We start from the raw sequence: 22,662 nt of genomic DNA on the forward strand, positions 1-22,662 counted from the left end.
ATCTTGCAGTTTTTCGGACTTTTTAACTTAAAGAAAAGGTGAGGAAGAGGGGACACAATAGATGTTTATAAAATTATGCATGGAAGTTTATAAAATACTCCTTTCTCATAGAATCATAGAATATTGTAGAGTTGAAAGGGATCACCAAGGGCCATCTAGTCCAGCCCCCAGCAATGCAGGAATCAACAAGCCCTGGCAGATGGCCATCCAACCTCTGCTTAAAAGCCTCCAATGAAGGAGAGCCCACTGCATCTTGAGGGAGTGCATTCCACTATCAAACAGCTCCCATTACACTAGAACTGGTGGACATCCCATGAAGCTGAATATGGAAAGATTCTGGACAGATAGAGGAATGTCCCTTCTCACTGCAGCGCAGAGTTAAACTCTGGAATTCCTAACCTCAGGAGGCAGTGATGTCCACCAGCATAGATGGCTTTAAAAGAGGATTAGGCAAATTCATGGAGGAGGAGAGGGCTATCGACCACAATGCTTCTGAATCCTAGTGGCTGGAAGCCACAGGAGGGAAGAGAGCTGTTGTGCTCATGTCCTGCTTGTTGGTCTACCTTTGGAGGTTCTGTTTGGGGACTGAGAACTGGATGTTGGACTAGATGGGCTATTGGCCTGATCCAGCAGACAAGTTTTTCCCTGTGTTCTTCCAGAACCTCCAGTCCCAGGGGCAGTCTATCTAGATTTCAAGGCTCTTAGGGGTATCTGGCCATTGTGGGAACAGTTTTCTAGACTAGTTGGCCTCATCCAGCAGGCCCTTTTTATGTTCTCATGTTTGGGGGCGCATCTTCCTCTTCCTTCTTCTTTCATTGCTTGGAGCTTGGATTTCCAAACAACCGGCAAGGCCTGCAAAAGCCTCACGTGACATTTTCTCCCCATCCTCTTGGAGTCCCTGAAACATCAAGCTTCTGAATGCTAAACGGCTTTCATTAAAAGGCTTCTTTTCTCCAAGGTGTTAGGCAAGGAGGCAAGGGAGAGGATTTTTCTTTTTAATTTGCTTCCTTGAAAAGAAATGTGAAGGTCTTGGCAAGTTGCAGTGAGCGCACGGAGCCAAGACGATCAAGTGTGAGAGGATGCTTGATTTGGACGTCTGTCCGGTGGTCAGTTCCTGAAAGGGAACCACGAAGCTTAAGCCTGCCGGGAAGGTGGTGCTCTTTCCTTCCTTGGAGGTTTCTAAATAGAGGTCGGATGGCCATCTGTCAGGATTTTTGAGCTGGGATTCCTGTATTGTGTGTGGAGGGGTTCAACTAGAGGACCCTTGGAGATCCCTTCCCACGCTTCAGTTCTGTTATTCTTTCCCAGTTCCCTGCCCTTCTGAACATGGCCCCAAACAATGCACCCTGCAACGAGATGTTCTGGCTGACACCACCTTGAACTTCTGCGAAGGCTTTGCTTTGCGAGATACCGAGGTTTTTGAGGAAAAGCACTCCCTCTCGCCCCGGTTTTTAGTTTATTTTGGATCCCCTCCCCCTTCAAGAGGTTCCCGGCATAGCTTTCCAGAAGTGAAAATTACCGGAAAACAAATAAGCATTCAGATACCACAAAATAAGATAAAAGCAAACTGCAGGATTTTAAAGAGTTTGGAAAGCTGCCCCCTTCTTCTTTTTAAAGGTCTCTGTCTTCAGATATCTGAAGGGCTGTCATGTGGAAGGTGGAGCAAACTTGTTTTCTTCTGCTCTAAAGGGGAGGACCAAAACCAATGGATTCAAATTGCAAGAAAGGAGATTCTGACTAAATACTAGGAAGAACTTTTTGAGGGTAATAGCTGTTCAATAGCGGAACACACAAGCTCAGGAGGTCATGGACTCTCCTCCTTAGAGGATTTTAAGCAGACGTCAGATGGCCGGCCACCTGTCAGGTATTCATGAGATGTGATTTCTGCATTGCAGGGGGTTGGGCTAGATGACTCTTGGGGTCCTTTCCAACTCTTGGCTGCCCTCCTCTGCACAGCTTGTCAGTATCCTCCTTAAAGCGGGGTGCCCAGAACTGTACATAGGACTCCAGGTGGTGTGTGGCCAAGGCAGAATAGGTTGCTATTCGTTCCCTTCATATGGACACTAAACTTTTGTTGATCAAGCCTAGGATTGCATGAGCCATTTTTGCTGCTGCATCACACTGTTGACTCATGTGAAGCTTGTAGTCTCTACTAAGACCACCAGATCCTTTCCACCTGTGCTGCTGTCAAGGGAGGTGTCCCCCATCATATAGTTTTTCATCTTATTATTTCTGCCTAAGAAATAATCTGTCTGTGCTGAAATGCATTTTGAGCATCTCTGGTTCCTAAGCTGAGAGGCCACGGTCCTTTCCAAATGGACTGCAATGCCTTTTGGTAAAATTCCCAGGGTGCCTTGCAGAATGTAGAAACGCAATTGGAACTGATGCAGAACATGGAAATGAAAAATTTGCTAAATCACCAAGAAAAAGTATTTGCTTGCACGCACCCCCCCCTTAAATATTCAGTTGGATGAGATAAAGGATGAAGGCTCCTGAAGGCAGATGCAAATGTCAGTGCCCATCAGGGTGTTTGAAGTCCAACTGGTGAGGAAATGTAGTGTATTTATATTTAATTAAATAGCTTGCAGGCTGATGTTCTATGAAAACGGTCAGCATGGCATTTAAACTATCAAATGTCTGAATCTAGCCCAGGAAATGAATTGTTGAACACGCTTTAAAACGGGCAAAGCAGAAGACACTGCTTAAAGGAAGAGCCCTCTGGATCAGGCTAATGGCTTATCTGGTCCAGCACCCTGTCCTCACAGTGGCCAGCCAGATGCCTCAAGAGGAAACCCACAAGCAGGATTTGAGCACAAGAGCCCTCTCCTCTCCTGTGGTTTACAGCAACTGGTATTCAGAAACATTTTATTTTCTCTCTGACTTTGGAGGCAGAGCATAGCCATCGATAGTGTGATTCTCCTCCATGAATTTGCCCAATCCTCTTGGTTGGTAGCCATCACTGCCTCCTGTGGAAGTGAGTTCCATACATTAACTCAGAAGGACTTCCTTTTATCTGTCCTGAATCTTCCAATATTCGGCTTCATTAGATGCCATGATTTCTAGTGCTCGCATCCTGCTTGTGGAGTTCCCACTGGGGCATCTAGTTGGCCACTGTGAGAAGAGGATGCTGGACTTGATGGACCATTGGCCTGATCCAGCAGGCTCTTCCTTTCTTTTTATGGATCTTCCAGGTCCAGTGGCAGTCTACCTAGATTCCTTGGGCCATTTGGCCATTGTGAGAACAGGTTGGATGGGCCATTGGCTTGATCCAGCAATCTCTTCTTATTTTCTTGGGTCCGGGAGCCCAAAGGAATTTCCTGTCTGAAATACCTTTCCCCCCAGCTGTTTTGGTACAGATTTCTTGTAGGACCTAAACTCAGAAAGAATTTCATATGATTTACTTAATGATTTTGTTGGGTTTGATCTGAATGCAAAGGAAAGGGAAAGATGTGTGGAGTTTTGCCTCTGCTCTACCTGCGCCTTTAAAAGTACCCAGACAGCTTGCACAGCTGCAAGAGTCATTTAGCCCCATAAAAAGGCCAGCAGCTTGGATTTTGCTGCAGCCACGGCACGTTAATGGTGCGCTGGAGCCCAAATCATAACAGAGACCTGCTAAAGGGAACCTGGGAGGCAGCTCAGAATGCTTAATTTTGTCCAAAGCTTACTGTTTAAGAGCCCCCTTACATTTTATCTTTCGCCAAGCGTTCTACGTTCCAAATCTTCCAACCTGCCCAGATCACATTTTGCTTTGAAAGATGGAAATAACACACGCAAACCCCACCCCAAAGTTTTAGTTTCGCTGAGTGTGTGGGGAGGAGGGACTGTGCAAGTCTGCACTGATGCACTCATGGAATGGCACCATTGTAGAGTTGGAAGGGACCCAAGTGTCACTTAGCCCAACCTCATGCAATGCAGGAATCACAGTTAATAATCCAGACAGATGGCCATCCAACCTCTTGCATTTTTATGGAAACCATAGGAAAGGAGTTGGGCTCTTATGCTCGGATCCTGCTTGTGGGTTTCCCATTGGGGCATCTGGTTGGCCACTGTGAGAACAGGGTGTTGGACTAGATGGGCCATTCAGGCTCTTCTGATGTTCTTATGTGGTACCCAAGTGGTGTAGTGCTTAGAGTGTCCGGCTTGAACTTGGGAGAGACCAGGGTTCCAATCCCCACTCCACCATGAAGCTCACTGAGTGTGACCTTGGGGGCAAGTCTCTGCCTCTTGGCCTAAGCTACCTCTCAGGATTGTTGTGTGGATGAAAGGAGGAAGAGAAACATGTGCACCACCTTGAGCTCCTTGGAGGAAAAAAGGAGGGCTACATAAAAGGCAAAGGGACCCCTGACCATTAGGTCTAGACGTGGCCGACTCTGGGGTTGTGGTGCTCATCTCGCTTTATTGGCCAAGGGAGCCGGCGTACAGCTTCCGGGTCATGTGGCCAGCATGACTAAGCCGCTTCTGGTGAACCAGAGCAGCGCACGGAAACGCTGTTTACCTTCCTGCCTGAGCGGTACCTATTTATCTACTTGCACTTTGACGTGCTTTCGAACTGCTAGGTTGGCAGGAGCAGGGACCGAGCAACGGGAGCTCACACCGTCGCGGAGATTCGAACTGCCGACCTTCTGATCGGCAAGTCCTAGGGTCTGTGGTTTAACCCACAGTGCCACCCGCGTCCCTGGAGGGCTACATACATATGCAATAAAATAAAACAGGTAGTATGTTCTTACTCGTTAATGTAGTTCTTGGGAGGCAAAAGTGCTTCTGTGGATGATAGCATGATGCTTACTTAGCAGGTTTCTTTGTGAGAACATAAGGAGTGTCTGCTGGATCAGTCCAATGGCCTATCTTGTCCAGAACTCTCTTCTCACAGGGGCCAGCCAGATGCCCCAATGGAAAACCCACAAGCAGGATCTGAGCCCAAGAGCACCCTCTCCCTTCCTGCAGTTTCCAGCAACCCGTGTTCAGAAGCATTGTTGCCTCTGACCATGTAGGCAGAGCCTAGCAACTGTGGCTAGGAGCCATTGATAGCCCTCCCCTCCTCCATGAATTTGTCTAATCCTCTATTCAAGACATCCGGCTTGGTGGCCACCACTGCCTCTTGCGGGAGCAACTTCCATAGTTTATGCGCGAGTAAGTGATTTCTTTTCTCTGTCCTGAATCTTCTGACATTCAGCTTCATTGGATGTCCATGAGTTGCAGTTTTAGGAAGCAGCTGCGCGAGGGTGGGTGGGTGGGCGGGCTTCTCTCCCTCCACTTTCTCCAGGCCGGTCATCATTGTATAAGCTTCTGTCATGTCGCCTCTCCAGCACCTTTTCTCTAAACTGAAAAGCTCCATACGCTGTAGTCTTTCTTCGCATGCTGCAACCTTCCCCCCACATGGGCATTCTTCCATCCTCTCGATCATCTCAGTTGCCCTTTTCCGAACCTTTTCCAGCTCTGCGAGTTCAGGCATCAACAGTGCTGATGTCCATGCTTTGTGTGGCCCAGCGCACTCCCTCCCGCTTCTGCCTCTGCCCTGTGCGCTTTCCGTGTCTAGAAGAATTATCACCCCGGTGCTTCCAAGCAGGGAAAGTGAAGAGAAGTGACCCATGTGATTTGGCTAGAATTCATTTCATGCCTTGCGCTGTAGCCTTAAAAAAAGAAGAAGAATGCCCTACCTGCCTTCAGGAGCCTTCGTCCTTTATCTCAACCTCTAACTTAAAAGTGCGTTCTCTAACAGAAGTGTCTAGCAAGAAGAGCTGCCTTTTTCCGCCACTAGGAAAAACGTCCAGCAAAAAAGCTAAACTGTGAAGCTCTAGCAGTGAGCCAATTATGGTAGAAATCCACCGTCCCATCTCCCCCAGCTACTGTTTTCCACCCGAATGACCTTATAAAGCAATTGCTTATGCTGTTGTTGTTGTTTGTTGTTAGATTTAGAATTATAGAATTGTTGGAAGGGACCCCCCCCCCCCAGGTCACGTAGTCCAACATGTGCGGTGTTGGAATCACAGCCAAAGAATCCCCAATGGATGGCCATCTAACCTGCTTAAAAACATCCAAGTAAGGAGAGGCCACCACCTTCTGAGGTCATAGAAGCGTAGAATTGTAGAGTTGGAAGGGGACCCCCCAGGGCCATCTAGTCCAACCCCATCCAATGCAAGAATCACAGCTAAATAGAAGTTATATAAAAATACAAATATAGATACAATTATAAATAAAATATAAATGCATAAATGTAATTTCAATGCAACGTTCATTGGTGTCTATCCTTTTTTTTTTTTTTTTGCTGCAAGATTAGATCAGTGTATATATTTATTTTTTCACACACTCATTTTTGGGATACATGTGCAAACAACTGCTACTGTCCTGAGTTTTATTGTGTCGTTACCTTCGTTAATGGGTAGGGCATGCAGACCACTATTCTGAATACAGTCATATCTCTTGTTACGTTTGTTTCAGGTGCTGCTCGTGCATGCACAGACGCTCAAAACGAGGTCACACGCATGCGCAGAAGCAGCGAATTGCGACCTGTGCAAGCGCAGGCACGGGTTGCGTTCTGCTCAGGTTGCGAATGGGGCTCCGGAACGGATCCCATCTTTATTGGGTAGGGCAGGGTGGGGAGGGGAGCTCTGGGGGTGAATCTGGAATCCTGTGCACATTTCTTTTCACCTCATATCAAAAAGCAAATAGTGGAGTTGGAAAGGGTTTAGAAAAGGGCAACCCAAATGATCATTTTGGAGAAAAGCAAATAAGAGGCAACATTATAGAAGTTTATAAGCTTATGGATGGCATGGAAAATTTTTTTTTCTTTGCCCCCTCATAACACTAGAACTTCGTGGACATCCATGAAGCTGAATGTTGGAAGGTTTAGGACAGATAAAAGGGAAGTCCTTCTTGGCACAGCACATAGTTAACCTTTGGAAGTTGCTTCCACAGGAGGCAGTGATGGCTATAAAAGAGGAATGGGCACATTTATGGGGGAGAGGGCTACTGGTGGATACTAGCCATGATGGCTATGTTCTGCCTCCATCGTAGGAGGCAGCAATGCTTCTGGATACCAATTTCTGGAGACCTTGGTTTCGGGGGTGGGGAGAGTGCTCTTGTGCTTAAATCCTGCTTATGGATTTCCCATTAAGGTATTTGTGGGAACAGGATGCTGGAGCAGATGGGTCATTGATCCAGCAGCTGGACCCTTCTGATGTTCTTATGCAACCTCCAGGTCCAGAGGCAGCCTATCTTGATTCCTAGGTTCTTGGTGTGTTTGGCCATTGTGAGAGCAGCATGCTGGACTAGGTGGGTCAGTGGCCTGATTCAGCAAGCTCTTATGTACTTCGTTGCTTTGAGCAAAACAGCAACTGATCTCTCTCTGTTGCTCCCAGCTAGGGAGTCCTGCTTACCACTCAGATCTTTGGTCGAGATCTGACTTCTGTCTGGGAAATCTTTTGGAAGGAGTCCATATTGGTGGAACCACTCCATTTCTCCAGTTCTCTGTGACCCTCCTTCTCTGCCTCTCCCTCCCTGGGCACTGAGCAGATGAGCTTGTAATCAGAGAAGGAGCCTTTGTCGACCGCACTGGCATTGTGGTTTTAGTCCTGCCTCCCTGAACCAGGAGGTCTGCGGTCTGTGGATGGTGGCTCCGTCCAGTCTATCAAGAACGAGAGATTCCGTCTGGGTTGCTCCGGTCTGGACTTGTGATTGTGGAGGGGAGAGGGGTGACAGAGAGTTGAGCTGCCCTCTGTTCTGCAATTATACCACTTTGGAAAACTGGTGGGTTTACAAAGGATGTCAGAGTTAGCAGTGATTGTGTGCAAGTTAAACTTTGGGCACCATAATACAATGGTCAAGGTTGTTCCACAGAAAGCTACAGGTCAGTTTCTGCTAACATATAGTGGAGTTCTTCTTAGAATCATAGAATGGTGGGATTGGAAGGTAAGAGCCATCTAGTCCAACCCCCTGCATTAGTGGGTAATCAGCACCAAAAGACCATGGAGAGGAGCATTGCTGGTTCAGACCAAAGGAGGCCCACCTAGTCCAGCATCCTGTTCTCACATTGGCCACCCAGGTGCCCCACTGGGAAGCCCATGAGCAGAACTCAATTCTATTTTCGAAAGAGAGATTGGATGCACTTCTGCCAGGAATCCTTAGCTGTGATTCCAGTGATTCAGGGGGTTGAACCAGATTGCCCTTGGGGGTTCCATTCCAGTTGTATGCCTCTACTGGCCCTTTCCTCCTCCTCCTCCTCCTCCTCCTCCCTGCGCAGTCCCACCCTTAGTTCTGTGTCTGGGATGCATTTGCTGGAGCCTGGAGAGTACGGACAATAATATTGAAAGCTGACCGAGTGGTTGGTTGCTTTTTTTTTATTATTTTAAGAAAAGCTCTTTCTTGTATTTTTGCTGCATTTCAACGAACTTAGACACCATTGGGATTCATTTTCGGATGGCATATATATTGACCTGCATGTGCAAATTTTGATGGATGTGTGTATGCTGTTGATTGTGAATGCAAGCATGAGTTGGGGTTGGGGTTGTGTGTTTTGCGGGGGTTGCGTTCCAGGTCGTTGCGTGCATCAGTGGTCTCGCGTAACCCAGTTCCGCCCCCTTCCAGGACCGAAAGCGATGTATGCATCAGTGGATGTCACACGTGCAAAAATGGTTGCCGCCTGTAATGGATTGCAGGGTTTTTGATTTGTTTTGGTTTTTTTAAAATCACTTTCCTACACCTTAAGGTATCCCAACAAGATTCTGATTTGAACCCAGATTTCCACCCCACCCCACCCCAAGTGCCTGACACTCCATCTGCTTCAGTGCCCTAGTTAACTGGAGATATCTGAATTGGCCCATGCTTTAATTGCATTCCATCAGGACTACTGTGACACACTCTATGTGGGACTGCCTTTGAAAAGTGCTCAGAAACTGACTGGGGCTGGTTATAGGGAGCAGACAGCTCCCTTGTTGCAACAGTTCCAATGGCTACCAGTCTGCTCCCGGCCACAATTCAAAGGAATAGTTATGACCTATATCTGGAAAGCAGGGTATCTCATGAATCTGCCTGGGCTTTTAGATTTTTGGAGGCGACTTTTCTCTCAGACCTACCTCTCTCACAGGCATGATTGGTGAGGATGTGGGACAGGGCCTTCTTGGTGACTACTCCCTCGCAACTTAGGATCTCCCTCCTTAGAGAAGCCAGGCTGGCTCCCTCCTGGCTATCCTTCTGCTAGCAGGCAAAGCCCTTCTTCTGGGCTTATGGGAACTGACTGCTTTTTAAGGAAAGGGCATTTTAATAGTGCTTTGCTGTTTTTACTAACGTTATTTCAATAAATTGATCTTCTCGATTCTGTTGTGGTTTAGTTACTTTTGAACTGTTATATTTTACATGTTTTTCGTTTTCTGTGTTTTACCTGTGGGTTTTTCTTTTTTTTAGAAAACAATTTTTATGAAACTGGAGGTTTCTAAGCAGTCGTTGGGTGGCCACCTGTCAGGGATTTTTAGCTGTGGTTCCTTCATTACAGGGGGTTGGACTAGATGACCCTTGGGTGTACCATTTGAAATCCACCTTTCCCTGGAGCGCCAGTGCCACTGCCACACCTCCTCTCCCTTTGCACACCACACCTGTGAGCGTCTCTGTGCCCCATGCAGTGCCTCCTTGGGTGTCACCTGCAAGAGATCAATACCTGAGATCTCTCCTTCCTTTGCACCATCTCCCCCCCCCCCCAATTTTTAAATTATTGTTATTTCCCCATATTTATGCAAGAAGCAACAATCCGTTTTCAACCACCCCACCTGCCGCAGAAGCACCAAATGCCTATTTAATTACATTTCAGTTGTTAAGATAAGGTATCATTCCACCAGTTCTGTTCTCAGAGGCCCATAACCATGTTTTCCTGCATTGCAGGTGCGTTGATTGATTGCAAACAGGTCTGCATTTTGCTTTGGTTCCTGCATTGCAGGGGGTTGGAGTCAATGACCCTTGAGGTCCCTTCCAACTATACAATTCTGTTGTGCAATACCATGAAATAGTAAGCTGTGCAGCAGTCGATCAGATGAGCAATGAGATCCTTATGGGGAAATTGTTGAGACGTTTCTGAGTAGTACAATAGAGGTGCTATTTTGGCATCCAAAGGGATATTTTGTTTTGTGATAAGGCATGTTTCACAAAAAAAGCTTTTTCCTAAAACAAAAAGACTTTGGGGCATTGCCACTTTTAACACCACCATTTGTGGATGAATGAGTCAGTAATGTGCAATTTCTCTAACGCATGGCTGATCATTTCTAGTTATGTACTCTATGTGGAGTTTTTCCTACTGGGCTGAGTTCAAGGTGTTACTATTAATATATAAAGTCCTTAAGAATTGGGGACCAGTTTACCTGTGAGATCACCATATCCCACATACTTGACCACTTCAATCGGCGGAACTGGCACTGTTACAGCTGTCACATAATGTGAGAATTTGTTCTTTTAGTGTGGTAGAACCTATACACTTTGCAACATTTTTTGTTTAGGCAAGGCAACTTAATTTTGTAAAATGTAGAGGGATATTTTTAATTCTGTTTTCAGCTAACTGTTGATTTTATGCTTTGAAAGAATTTCAAGAGTCACTTTTAAGGTTCTTTTCCCTGATGGTGTTATTATGGGTTTGTAAACCCCTTTGAGAGTTTTTTAAAGCAAGAAAGTTGTGTATAAATTCTGAAGTAAACAAACGAACAAATCTGACTTAGTAATAATATGGGTGGGTGGGGTGTGTAGCATCACCTTAACCCTTACTTAATCTCCTCTTGCTTTGCAGCTACATCCAATGGGTCTCTGGAGGGTTTGGAGAACCGGGAAGGCGGGGTCTGCCAGACAGGCTCCATGAAGATCATAATGAAAGTGGGCCAGGGTGAGTTGCCAAGCCTTTACATGCGATTTCTCCTGCGGTTCGGGAACTTGGTCAAGAATTGGTCCTCGGGACTGGCTGTGTGCACCTGGTTCTTGCCTTGCAGGGGGTTGGACTAGATGACCCTTGGGGATCCCTTCCAACTCTGTGATTCTATAAAACAGGGCGGTTTAACATGCATGCAAGGGCTTTTCTGGTGGACAAGGGAAGAGGGCAGTCTGCAGGCCGCTCTATCCTGCAGCATCCTTGCGGGGTGCCTCCACAGCCAGCTCCGAGGAAGGGAATCTGCACTGCTGGGGCTTCTGGGGTGGTAGCTCTGCTGGTTTCTCCTCTCCTTCTGAAGGCACAACTTCGATTGAGAAAGTTGCTGGGAAGAAGGGCTCCTTCCTTCCTTCCGAAAACAGTGCATGCTTGTAAACCCACCCACCCTGCTCAAATGTAAGCAGCCAATTAGGAATGCAAATACCAATATTAATAATAATACTGAGGAGTCGGTGGGAGCTTCTGCCTTAATGCATGTGTCCAAGGTGTCCTAAGGAAGACCTCATTTTGTTAATTGTTCTGTTTGTATTGCGCATACCTGCCCTCTGGGGAATCTGAGGAATACCTCGCAAGAGTGAGGGAGATTACAGCTAAAGCCACACAGTAAACTAGCAGCAATTGAAGGGCAGTTATGTGTAAAAGGCAAAGCAACAGGGCCCCCACCAGCAGCTGAAGGCTTTCCTCCCTCCGGACTTTGGAATCTGGAACAGATTCAGTCTTCCACTCTGAGCAGGCAGGTGAGGAGGACGAGGCAGCCGCTGCCCCCCACTTCCCCCAACCCTGTGCTCCCTTCTTCTTCTTCACTGGCTGCATTTATTTACTGGCTTAAGAGGAGGCTCAGAGTATTTTGACTGAAGACTTCTAAGATGGCTGCAGCCAACCAGCAAAAGAGAGAGAAAGGGGAAAGAAACGATTTGCCTTAGCTCTCCTGCTCCCTGATTCACCCGATCTTGCGTCCTCCCTCCCTCCCTCCTTGTGGGTTCTGCCTGAAAATGGCTTCTGCCAACTAAGAAGCAAGGAAGTAAGGAAGTGGGCAAAGGTCTGGCTGTTCAAATATCTGAATCTGCTGTGTGTATAGAGCGATATTTGGGTGTTTATGTTTGCGGCTAACAAGCGGGCGGATAGGGGGACCTGCATGTACTTTTCCACACAGCACATAGTTAAACCAGGGAACTCCATCCCACAGGAAGCGGTGATGCCCACCTCCTTAGATGGCTCTAAAATACAAATCCATGGGGGGAAGGGCTAGCAATGGCTGCTTGCCACGATGGCTTTCCTCCGCCTCCGCTGTTGGAGGCAGCAGTGCTTCTGAATATAAGTTCCTGGAAACCGCAGGAGTGGGAATGCTCTTGTGCTCGGATCCCTCTTGTGGGTTTCACATACTAGGCTTTTGGGCAGCCAGTGTGAGAACAAGATGCCAGACTAGATGGGCTCTTCTTACATTACTATGCTGCTATGGAAACCACAGGAGGGAAGGGTGCTCATATCTTTCTTTCAGGGTTCCCATAATGGGCCTGGCTGCTGTGAGAAGTGGATTCTGCGTTAGATGCCCCCCACCCCCACCCCCGGCCTGATCCAGCAGGCTCTTCTTGTGTTCTTTCATTGTTTAGAGTATCAGCTGCAGTTGCAGGAGCCAAAAAACCAGATTCCTGTTTCTCTGACACTCCCTTTGCTCAGGCTCAGGGGACACTGAGGAGGCAGGGAGGCGAGACCGCAACAGTTTCTGAAATAGCAGAGAAATTGTCTTGCTCCTCAAAAAAGAAAAGAGGGCAGAGGAACCAGATGACCTGCCAAGTGGAAACCGCATGCAATCAGATCTGCCGCTAGACACCAGACTTTTCCCAGTGCTGCCTGCACCACCTCTGTTCCCCACCCCCTTGTCTGGAAACCCTGCCTCCTTCAGAAGAGAGGGTCCCACCAACTCGGAAGTCCATGGGCTTGAGAGCACTGTGGCTCAGGATATTTGGGCTTGCACCAAAACCTAATTTCATTGCCAGAACTGTGAACTCTCCTTCATTGTTGGTATTTAACCAGAGGTTGGATGACCACCTGTTAGGAATTTTTTAGCTGCAATTCCTGCATTGCAGGGAGTTGGGCTGGATGACCCCTGGGGTCCCTTCCAACCCTATGATTCAGCTTCATGGGTACACATTGACTTCCAAGGATCAATCGTTGAAACTTTTTTTTTCTTTTTTAACAGGTTGAAATGAAAGTTGGTAGTTCAGTGAGATTTTGCTTGATATACCGAGTAGGGAAGGGAATATAGCCACCGGTGTATGAGGCATGGCATGCACACTAAGAACCCAGAATTCAGACCAAATGAATCAGTCCCCGTTGCTTTTTGGGGCTTTGAAACCTTCACAGACATTGCACAGCCCTCCAAGCTATTGAATATGCAATCATGAGGACTAGAAGTACAGAGGCCATAGAATCACGTGATTTTAGAGTGGCAGGTCAAACTCAAAAGTCAGACTCCTATCCTTTAGTGTTGTATGGATTCCTTCCACCTCTTAAGTGCATGCCACCTGCTTGACTTCCCTGATCTATATTGCCTGCTTGACTTCCCTGATCTATGACACCCAGCAGCAACCTAACCTTGCATGCTCTAACCTTGCATGCTCCTCTGCTGATAAAATAATCCAGCCTGGTACTCACCTCCCAAAGGACCAGGTGCATAGCAAGAGAGATTATGTCCTCTTTCTGGGCCCAGTTTTATCATCCCAATTTTTTCTGTCTTTGTACCTAGATCCGAATGCTGTGATGCCTGAGCAGCTGACGACCAGCCGGCCCAGCAAGGACTCTGACAATACAGTCAAAATTGCCACACAGAGCCCACGCAACCGGCTCCCACCTGTGGAGGACCCTGGGAAGCCAGGTACAGAGCAGGAGCGTAGGAATCAGACCATGAACCCCACAATGCAGGGAAATGTTTGAGACTATAAATCCCATGATGCAGGGAGATATTTCAGACTATGCACCCCATGGTGCAGTGCTTCCATGAAACAAAAGTACTCATTCCTGGAAACACCCAGCCCCTTGCAAGTATAAAGTTATGAAAATACAGGTTTTGCCCACTAGGATCTTCAGCACGGTCAGTTTGGGTCTGTCTGCCTCTAGTTTCCAAAGCAGCACTTATGTGATAGTCCACAGAGTCATTTGTATGTACGTTGTCTGTTCACAAAATAACTGAGCTACTTCTTCATAGGAATAGAGACAGCTGCTTTCGCCATGACCCTTCTTTTAAAAATAAGGCTCCAGTCCTCATGAATAAAGACCCGATTTAAATAGGAGCATAGGAAGCTGCCTTGGTATAGAGTCACAGTCTTGATCCATCTAGCTCCATCTTGTCTACATGGACTGGCAGCAGTGACTCTCCATGGTTTCAGGAAGGGGTCGTCTTCATCTTTTAAAAACAACTTTTCAAAACTTACATTTTATTGGACGTCAAACCATGACACCACTGGGACCCACTTTTACGAACACAAAGCTTCATTATAAATCATTGCCAAGGCACCCAGGAAAGTGACGTGTGCCAGGAAGTTCACCTCTTGGTCCCTGTTGCAGTCCGGATCTTCCATCAGTCCTTGGATCTCTGCCTCCCTCAGTTTCATTTCAATGCTACACGCTTTCTGGATCAGCTCCTCCCTATTTAGAGCGTTCTTACTGCCTTCCTTGCCTTAATATTTGTGCAAAGCGGCAACCAGGAAACCAGTAGCTTGGTCAAGAGGGTGTGCCGTGGTGTGAAATCAAGAGGGGCTTGGTGCTGGGTGGCAGGAAAAGAAGGGGAAAGTGATCAGTCTTTTTTAAAGGAAAGGAAGATACTAGTTCTCACAAGCATAAAAAAAAATGACAATGGAAATGACAATTAAGTTTCCTTTTACTTCATTCACAGCACTATAGAATTTTATATGATCCTTCCCCACCCCCATGCCATTTTATTTTATTTTCTTTCATTCCTTTTCCTTTTCTTCTTGAGAAACAAGGGTGGGTAATACATAATAGTTTTGTTGACAAACTGTAATATAATGACACGCAAATAATCATGACAACTAGTAACTTCCTTTCCTTTAAAAGAAAAACAAACATGAGCTCGTCAAAATTGCAAGATCCCAAATCGAATCCAGCACAACAAATTTGCAGCCCCTTTGACTGTGGCCTACTGCCAACACACAATCCTGTGATCCTTTAGCATTGCAGGGGGTTTGTCTAGATGACCTGTGGGGTCCCTTCTGACTCTGCAGTTCTACAATTCCATGATTAATTGGAGGTTTTGAAACATAATAGGATGCAGATTAGTGGGGAGGGGATGCCTGTACTGAGTTTATTACATCCCCTCCAACAATTAGGTAGCAGAGGATTAGTTTTAAAATTGCACTCTACATTGTAACTGATGGATCACTTCAGCCCTTTAAAAAGATACTGGAATGAGATGTTGGCACACAAACCCTTCCCATGTCAAAAAGCCACATATCCTCCCCCATTGTGTTTAACAAAACTTTGTTAAGGGTATCAGAGCTTGCATTTTTTCATGCTACTTTATAATAAAACTATGAATTCGGTTCGAAATAAGTCCAGCTTCTTTTAAAGATAGCTAAGGTTAATTTTGTTTGGTTAGTGGATTTAGGTTGATTGCTGCTCTAGAAACCTCTTCCAAGCCCAGAGCCAATTCACCAAAGTTTCCTTCCCCCCATCTTTCTCTTTCCTCCCCTCGCACCCCCAGACCACGTCAACCAGGACGGCCAGGATGGCCAGAGCCCGGGAAATGGCTTCTTCAGCTCCAAGGTGGCTGTCTTCGCCGCCATCGGGGCGGGTTGCGTGATCTTCATCCTCATCATCATCTTCCTCGTGGTCCTGCTGATCAAGCTGCGCAAGCGCCACCGGAAGCATACGCAGCAGCGGGCGCAGGCCTTGTCGCTCAGCACCCTGGCCAGCCCCAAGTGCGGCGGCAGCGGCGGCTCGGAGCCCAGCGACATCATCATCCCCTTGCGGACTACAGAGAACAACTACTGCCCTCACTACGAGAAAGTGAGCGGGGACTACGGGCACCCCGTCTACATCGTCCAGGAGATGCCCCCGCAGAGCCCGGCAAACATTTACTACAAGGTTTGAGGGAGCAGCAGCCTTGGAAATGCTTTCTTGAGACTGGGGCTCAGGGGGGCAGGGCGGCCTCTGCCAGGAACCCCTCCTGCTCGAAACGTGCTTGCGACTGCACTGCACGGCAGAGGGCGGGAGGCGGTCCACCCGCTGCCACGGTGAAGTGCAGAGCACCCTTGCCCCTCACGCCCTTCTCCCTCTTCTCCAGTAATTTAGTTTTGTAGTTCGGAGATTTTGTAGTTGAGGAGGAGGAGGAGGAGGAGGAAGAAGGACCTCGCCAGCAGACCCTCCTGCCTCGGGAGTGCCGAGGTCTTCGCCGCCACCCTCCCCCCAGCACGTACCACTGTCCGTGCTTGGGCTTTGTGCCTTTTCCCTCGCTCTTCGGACATGTCCAGGGAACGTTGCCGTCGCCGTCACTTACTCTTTCCCCTTTTTGTTTTTGATTCCACTACTCCAAGCTTTTATGACTTCAGGTGTTCTCAGGGCGGGGTGTAAATGTGTGTGTGTTTGTGCACACCAGGTCAGCTGTCCTTAAACCTGGTCTCCAGGATAAGTTGGGAAAGGGAGCTGTGTGGCAAAGATGGAGAACCTGCGAAGCGAGGGGGGGTGTCTGGTCCTGACTTTCTCCTGCGACATTTAACTTTTTTGTAACTTCCTTTTGAAGTTGCGGAATGTTGGAACTCAGAGTCGCTGCTGCCAGCCTCCCAAGCTTCTTTTAACTATTTGCTACACACATAACTCCCCCAGCCGGGAGCTGCACCAGGGCCCTGGAAACAGGCATCCACCCCTCTCCTCCAATGACCCTCTTTGCCATTTTGGGCTTCTGCTCTTGGACGTTCGGAGCATCTCTCTCTCTCTCCCCCCATTTCTCTCCGGTTTAGGTCTGTCTTCTTTATTTTTAGTTTAGAAAACAGAAAAAAGATTAAAAAAATTAAAATAAAGGTCTGCAGTAGTCAGCGAGAGACAGACAAACAAAGAGGCCCAGGTTCTGTAACGAACAGGAAAGGAACCTTAACAGGAAAGAGCCCTCACCTCCAGGCTGTTAGGCAACCTAGTATCTTGCTGCCTTGTATCTTGTCCGAGACACGGGCTGCCACCTTCCACCTGTGCAGGGTCCGTTCAGGGAGATCTGAGCCACTGGCTTGCAAGGCGTGTTTTGCTGCCGCAAGGAAAGCAGAATCACAAAGTTCAGCACTTCCGTTTTCCATGGACGAAAAACCAATACAGTGGTACCTCTGGTTACATACTTAATTCGTTCCGGAGGTCCGTTCTTAATCTGAAACTGTTCTTAACCTGAAGCACCACTTTAGCTAATGAGGCCTCCAGCTGCCGCCGCACAGCCGGAGCACAATTTCTGTTCTCATCCTGAAGCAAAGTTCTTAACCTGAAGCACTATTTCTGGGTTAGAGGAGTCTGTAACCTGAAGTGTCTGTAACCCGAGGTACCACTGTACAGTGAGGCCTGCACCTGCTCTCTAACCCAGTGACCCTAGGCATTAGGAATCAAGCCCACTGTTTTACCCTTTCTAGTGTCCTCATCCTGCTTCTTAGAGCTCGTCCACACTTTTGCTTGGCCCTTATTTGGAATGCATCTTGTCCCGATTAATTCCCCTGTGTCTGTGCGCTTTCCTTGCTGTTCCACAGCTGTGCCTTGCGAAAATCCAATCTCACCCGCTGATCTGAAGCTCAGGTAAGCAAAATCCCTCTTCAGATTTTCCACATATCTGATAAGATCTGATTCACTGGGTAAGACCGGATTTTCACAAGGTACAGCCACAGAACGGCGAGAAAAGCTCTTAGACCTGAGGGAATAAATCGGTCCATGATACGATCAAAATACGGTGTCAGGCAAAAATGTGGATGAGCCCTTAATCTCTCTCGGAAGTTGTACAGATAGGGACTGTTAACAACCTTTTTTTTTCAGAGGCAGGGGGCTCCAGCACTGAAGACCACGTTGCTTCCTGGTTCTTGGCACCAATTAAAATGCCACATGACGCAGTCTGCTTTAAGTTTTGAGGGATTTTGTGAGAACAAAGGGATGCATGTGCAGGCCTGTGCAACTAATCATTTTCTGTTCCGCAGAAGCTGCCTTGAGGTGTGCAAAAGCGCTTCTCTCAGGCGTCCCAACATTGCTGGCGTGCTGTGTCCAGCAAGCAGTGAGCTCAGAGGAATTGACGAACTTTGAGGCTGGAGGGGCGATTCAGCCTCAAATGGTTTTGAGTGACAAAAGCCAGTTGTCTGAGGCCAAGAGGGGGCTGGGAGAGAGAGAGAGAGAGAGAGAGAGAGAGAGAGAGAGAGAGAGAGAAAGCCGTCACCTTATCCGTTCTCACAAGAGGTCTGTATCTAAACCCAGCAACACCTCCCCCCCAAAAAAAAATCTGTCGGAAAAGACAGACTTTCGGACCACGTCATCCCTCAGGCAAACACCGTATGGTATGGAAGGGAGAGAGCCCATCACTGATGTCACCCACTAGCCCATTTAGCAACAGCACTGAGGTTCTGGTTTGCCCAGGGTGTGGTAAGAATTTTCTTCTCCACCACCAGTTCATTACCCAAGTGAGGGAACGGCTTTTAAATAAAACACGGAACCAAGAGCATTACAGCAAGCTTCAGCAGATCCAGTTAGGGGCACGGAGTTTATGAGATACTATTGCAATAGGACAGAGCCCAACTTAACATGGCTTTTCTAGCTGAAGCCCATTGCAGTCAGACTTCTTGACTTTGAGGCGCATCCCCAGTGGAAGGAACCGCAGCCGTGGCCTCCAGAACCCCTAGGAGAGTTGGGGGTTGGAGTGGGGAATCTTGCCTGTCCCGTGGCTGGCTGCCTCACATGCGGAAGAGAGGGAACAAATCTTGATGGTCGGCTGGCACTCCGGGAATCCTGGCCCCTGTTGCTGTGCACTAGAAGCGGGGCTCAGCTCCTCCTCTGATCACACCAGCATTCCCAGCTGGGTGCTCAGATCAGGGCAGAAGCGCCAATCAAAGACCCTGCTCCAACCTTTTCCTTTTGTCGCCTGGCGACAGACACCTCCCCACCAACCTGTCCCCATGTCCCATGTCTCCAGATGGGTTAGCACATTTTCCATGGGTGGGGAGCCCTGCATTCCACTTGATCACTAACACACCCAATCTTCCTGATCCACAACTGGGCTGTGATGTTCTAAAGGTTTGGGGGCATCCCCACCCCAAATGAGAGCCATTTGCCCTCAATTTGTTGGGTTGAATTTGTCATGCCAGAGGCCTTGCTTTGTGTAGGGGAGGAGGAACGCCCCCCCCCCCCCCGCCTCCAGGCCTGGTTTGCCCCCACTACTCTGGGAGAGAGAGAGACACACAAACAAACACCGTTCCTCCATCACACCTATGGACTCAGCACCCATGCTTCCCTGAGGCTGTAGCTGCCTGCCCTCCCTGCTTGCATCAAAGCCTTATTTCTCCACTTCATAGGTAGATTCTGCTTTCAAACTGACTAGTCCAGGTGGTCTCAGAAGGCCTTGAAGGGAGCTGGAGACACCGCAGAAGGGCACCCTCCACCCCTGTTACAGCTGCCAGCATGCTGTGCCCTTAAACCCTCTCTTCCTTCCCTTTTGATACAAACTCCTGCTCAAGGCAATAATCTGAGGCTTGATGGACTTGGGAAGAATTGAGCAGGCGCACATATCACACACCCAGCTAATCTCTTGAGGTCTCCCCAGTTGGGCTACTTCAGCTGCACCTTCTTCATGCCCAATGCAGTTTGGCTTCTTCCTGCCTTTCACCCCACCCCCACCCGCAATGCACTGACTCTCCCCCCATCTCTATGCAGGATCCGGAAGCTGTTGGTGGGTGGGAAACCCCGTAAGGGCTTTAGGTAAACCTTGCACTTTTTCAGGCATGCTCCGTGGAGATCAGCCAAGGAGGCAGGTTTCTCAGGACTCCACAAATAACCAACAGTCTCTTTTATTATTGTTGTTGTTGTTGCTATTATTATTTTTTATTTAAAAAAAGAATTGAAGCTTTCCCCCCTTCCTTCCTTTCTTCCTTTTTTTGAAAATCTCTCCTTTCCTCCTAATACAAACAATCCCTTTCTTGGTGCCACAGATGTAGGGTCCTTTGAGGCTGTTCAAAGCAGTGTGTCTTTGTTTGGGGGGAGAGAACCCTCTGTCTTAGAATGTGGGTGGTAGCAGGGCTGATACACTCATGAGGCATAGTGAGGCAGTTGCCTCAGGTGGCAGGCTGGGAAGGGACAGCAGATTCAGCCCAGAGAAGCACTCCCACCCATCTCCTCTGCTTCTCTCCCACCTCCACCATCGTCTCTGCTGCTGCCCCCCCCCCCGCTTCTCTCCATCCCTTTTCATCTTCCACTCACTGGGGCTTCTCCAAACCGCCTCCAGCAGCAGTGGAGGAGATGGCATGAGGGACACCTGTTTTCTGTTTTGCCTCAAGCGGCAAAATGCTGTGGGCCATCCATGGGTGGTAGATAATATCTGCAGGAAATGCCAACCCCAGGTCTAGATTGGAAGGGATGATGCTGGTTTCAGCCTAAGGTTTTGTGGTTTGCATTTTGCTTCTTACCTTCCCTGCAGCACAAATTGGTTTCTCGAATCATACTGCCTTGGACAAGTACATCTGTCCGTTTTCTTGATTTAACTGGCAGGTCAGGCGGGGTCCCAGGGTCTGTTCAGCGACTTTTGGAAATCAAGGACTACCAAATCCAGGCTGGCTTTACCATGTCATCACACTGTTTTCCAAGTCAGGGAGAGTTTGTGTCAGACTCAAAATGACATTTTAAAAAGGGGGCCAGGGTTTTTCTTTTGCTATTTTTTTTTAAAGGGGGGGTTTATAGATACATTTCTTAGATAGCAGATCCTGTTGGGGGAGGCAAACAAGAAACAGGAAGGTATGAAATGGCAGGCTGAATGGAACTGAAATCACTCTCTTTGAATGTGCTACGTTGAGAAACTTGATTTCCTGTAAGAAAACCGTGGAAATTGCATATTCTTCATCTTTGCATATAGAGGGAAATACATCAAACACACGTACGTGTCCACCACGACATGGGAGGCAGTTCCCCTTCATAAAACTGACTTTGCAGGGAATTTTTCCCTCCTCCTGTCCGTGATCCTTGCCACCATAATCAGTAAGATCTTTCCTGACATCACTTGTCGCCATTGGTTTGTGCGCAATCAATTGCAGGAGGGTCCAATGCCAAGGTTAGTTTTGGTCCTCGTCCAAAAGGGAACAAACTCATCCAGTTGTGGGCAGCCAAATAAAAAAGGGGAATGGGGGAGAGGAGGAGGATCAGATATTTTTGTGTGTGTCTGACTTAATGGGTCCTAAAACAGTTTCTTTGTTGTTGTTCTCCCCACCCCGCCCCTTCAGAAGAACATTTCTTTCTGTATTTTTGAGGTTTTATTTTGTGTAAATATCTAGTCTTTTTTTGGAAAAAAATATAATGTAAAGATGTTTTGTATAAACTCTGGATTATTTTCTGGTTGCTTTTTCTTAGAAAAACAAAACAAAACAAATAAGAACCTAAAAAAAAAAATAACACGCAAGAACGGGTGTAAAACATTTTGTCATGCTGCAGTCCGGCTTAGCAGGGTTCATCCATCAAACATGGGGTGTCATTGCCTGCGTGCTACCCTCCCAAAAGCCAGGCGGGGAATCCACAGCGGAAAAAACAGTCCCAGTGCAAAAAAAGGGGCATCATCAGATGGTGTTGCAGGGGATTGGACTAGGTGACCCTTGGGGCCCTTTCAAATTCTACAATTCTGTGTGAGAGGAGAGGAGACATGGGATGGGCACTGACCATTTGGCAATCTCTGGGTTGGCAAACAAAACCTCTGGTTGTTTCAGATTCATTTTGGAGTCCTTCATCTGTCACAGTCCTCTCCCCCCGCCCCCAGCAGAAGTGGATGGCCAGTTTGGATGGGGCTGGAATGCCATTTCATAAATATTTCCAGCCTTCCCTGGAGCTGAAATTCCTTTAGGATGCTGTTCATTTCCCCCTGAAATTGTTAGGTTCCCTGCTTGCCCTTCAGAAATAAATTGGCTCTGCACAATTTCTAGTGGTCAGGGGGCTGGAATAGATGAACCTTGGAGTCCCTTCCTACAGTTCTTTAATTCCAACATAGGGCTTTGTGTCCTGCCAGGTCAGACTTGGGAGAGCAGAAGTCACGGCCACAGCCTTATTCCGCTCCTGTGCGAATGAGCACTGTGAATGAGCAAGGCTCCTGAATTCTGGTAATTAATAGCCAAGGTCTCTTCTTAAGTACAGTGTCTCCTCTTCTCCCTGAATCGGCACTTTTTGCATCCAGCTAGTCGTCCCCCCCCCCCCCAATTCCCCAGCTGCATGTAAGCAAAGCATATCACCAGATCACCAGCCATGCCCGCCTGGGACTGCAGAACCCCCTTCATTCACGCCAGCCCTGGGAGGTAGGCTGTGCCGATGAGGCTGAGAGAGGAGTGTGTGTTAGCGTGTGCTAAAAGCTTAGCCATCTACACAGCATCACACACGCTTCCAAGCCCAGCATCTTTGACCTTTCAGAGACGTGAACCAGCCCATCTCATAGGGGGGTTGAGTGTCTACTGTGTTAGTACACACAGCCTCTCAAGAGAGAGTGCCATGCCTTGCACCCATCCACATACATCCTTCGTGAGCCACCTCATCCCATGCCACCTTCAGCCGTGATTCCT

At 47.9% G+C, this 22,662-nt stretch overlaps 1 protein-coding gene and 1 pseudogene across 4 annotated transcripts in view; one reads left to right on the forward strand and one right to left on the reverse strand.

Annotated features, from left to right (window-relative positions):
• The window catches only part of EFNB1 (ephrin B1), a 72,022-nt gene extending 50,508 nt beyond the window's left edge, over positions 1 to 21,514 (forward strand). For 2 of the 4 annotated variants that reach the window (XM_028716047.2, XM_028716048.2), the window contains 3 exons: positions 10,763 to 10,855; positions 13,641 to 13,769; positions 15,615 to 21,514. In XM_028716047.2, coding sequence (XP_028571880.2) covers positions 10,763 to 10,855; positions 13,641 to 13,769; positions 15,615 to 16,003 — 611 coding nt within the window. In that variant the 3' untranslated portion in view covers positions 16,004 to 21,514. The remainder of the gene's footprint in view (positions 1 to 10,762; positions 10,856 to 13,640; positions 13,770 to 15,614) is intronic. The other 2 variants (XM_028716049.2, XM_077922385.1) reach the window with 1 other exon arrangement.
• LOC114589389 (protein S100-A6 pseudogene) lies at positions 14,368 to 14,640 on the reverse strand (annotated as a pseudogene).
• Positions 21,515 to 22,662: the final 1,148 nt, after the last annotated feature.

Source organism: Podarcis muralis, chromosome Z (genome assembly GCF_964188315.1).
Source record: "Podarcis muralis chromosome Z, rPodMur119.hap1.1, whole genome shotgun sequence".
Lineage (NCBI taxonomy): Eukaryota > Metazoa > Chordata > Lepidosauria > Squamata > Lacertidae > Podarcis > Podarcis muralis.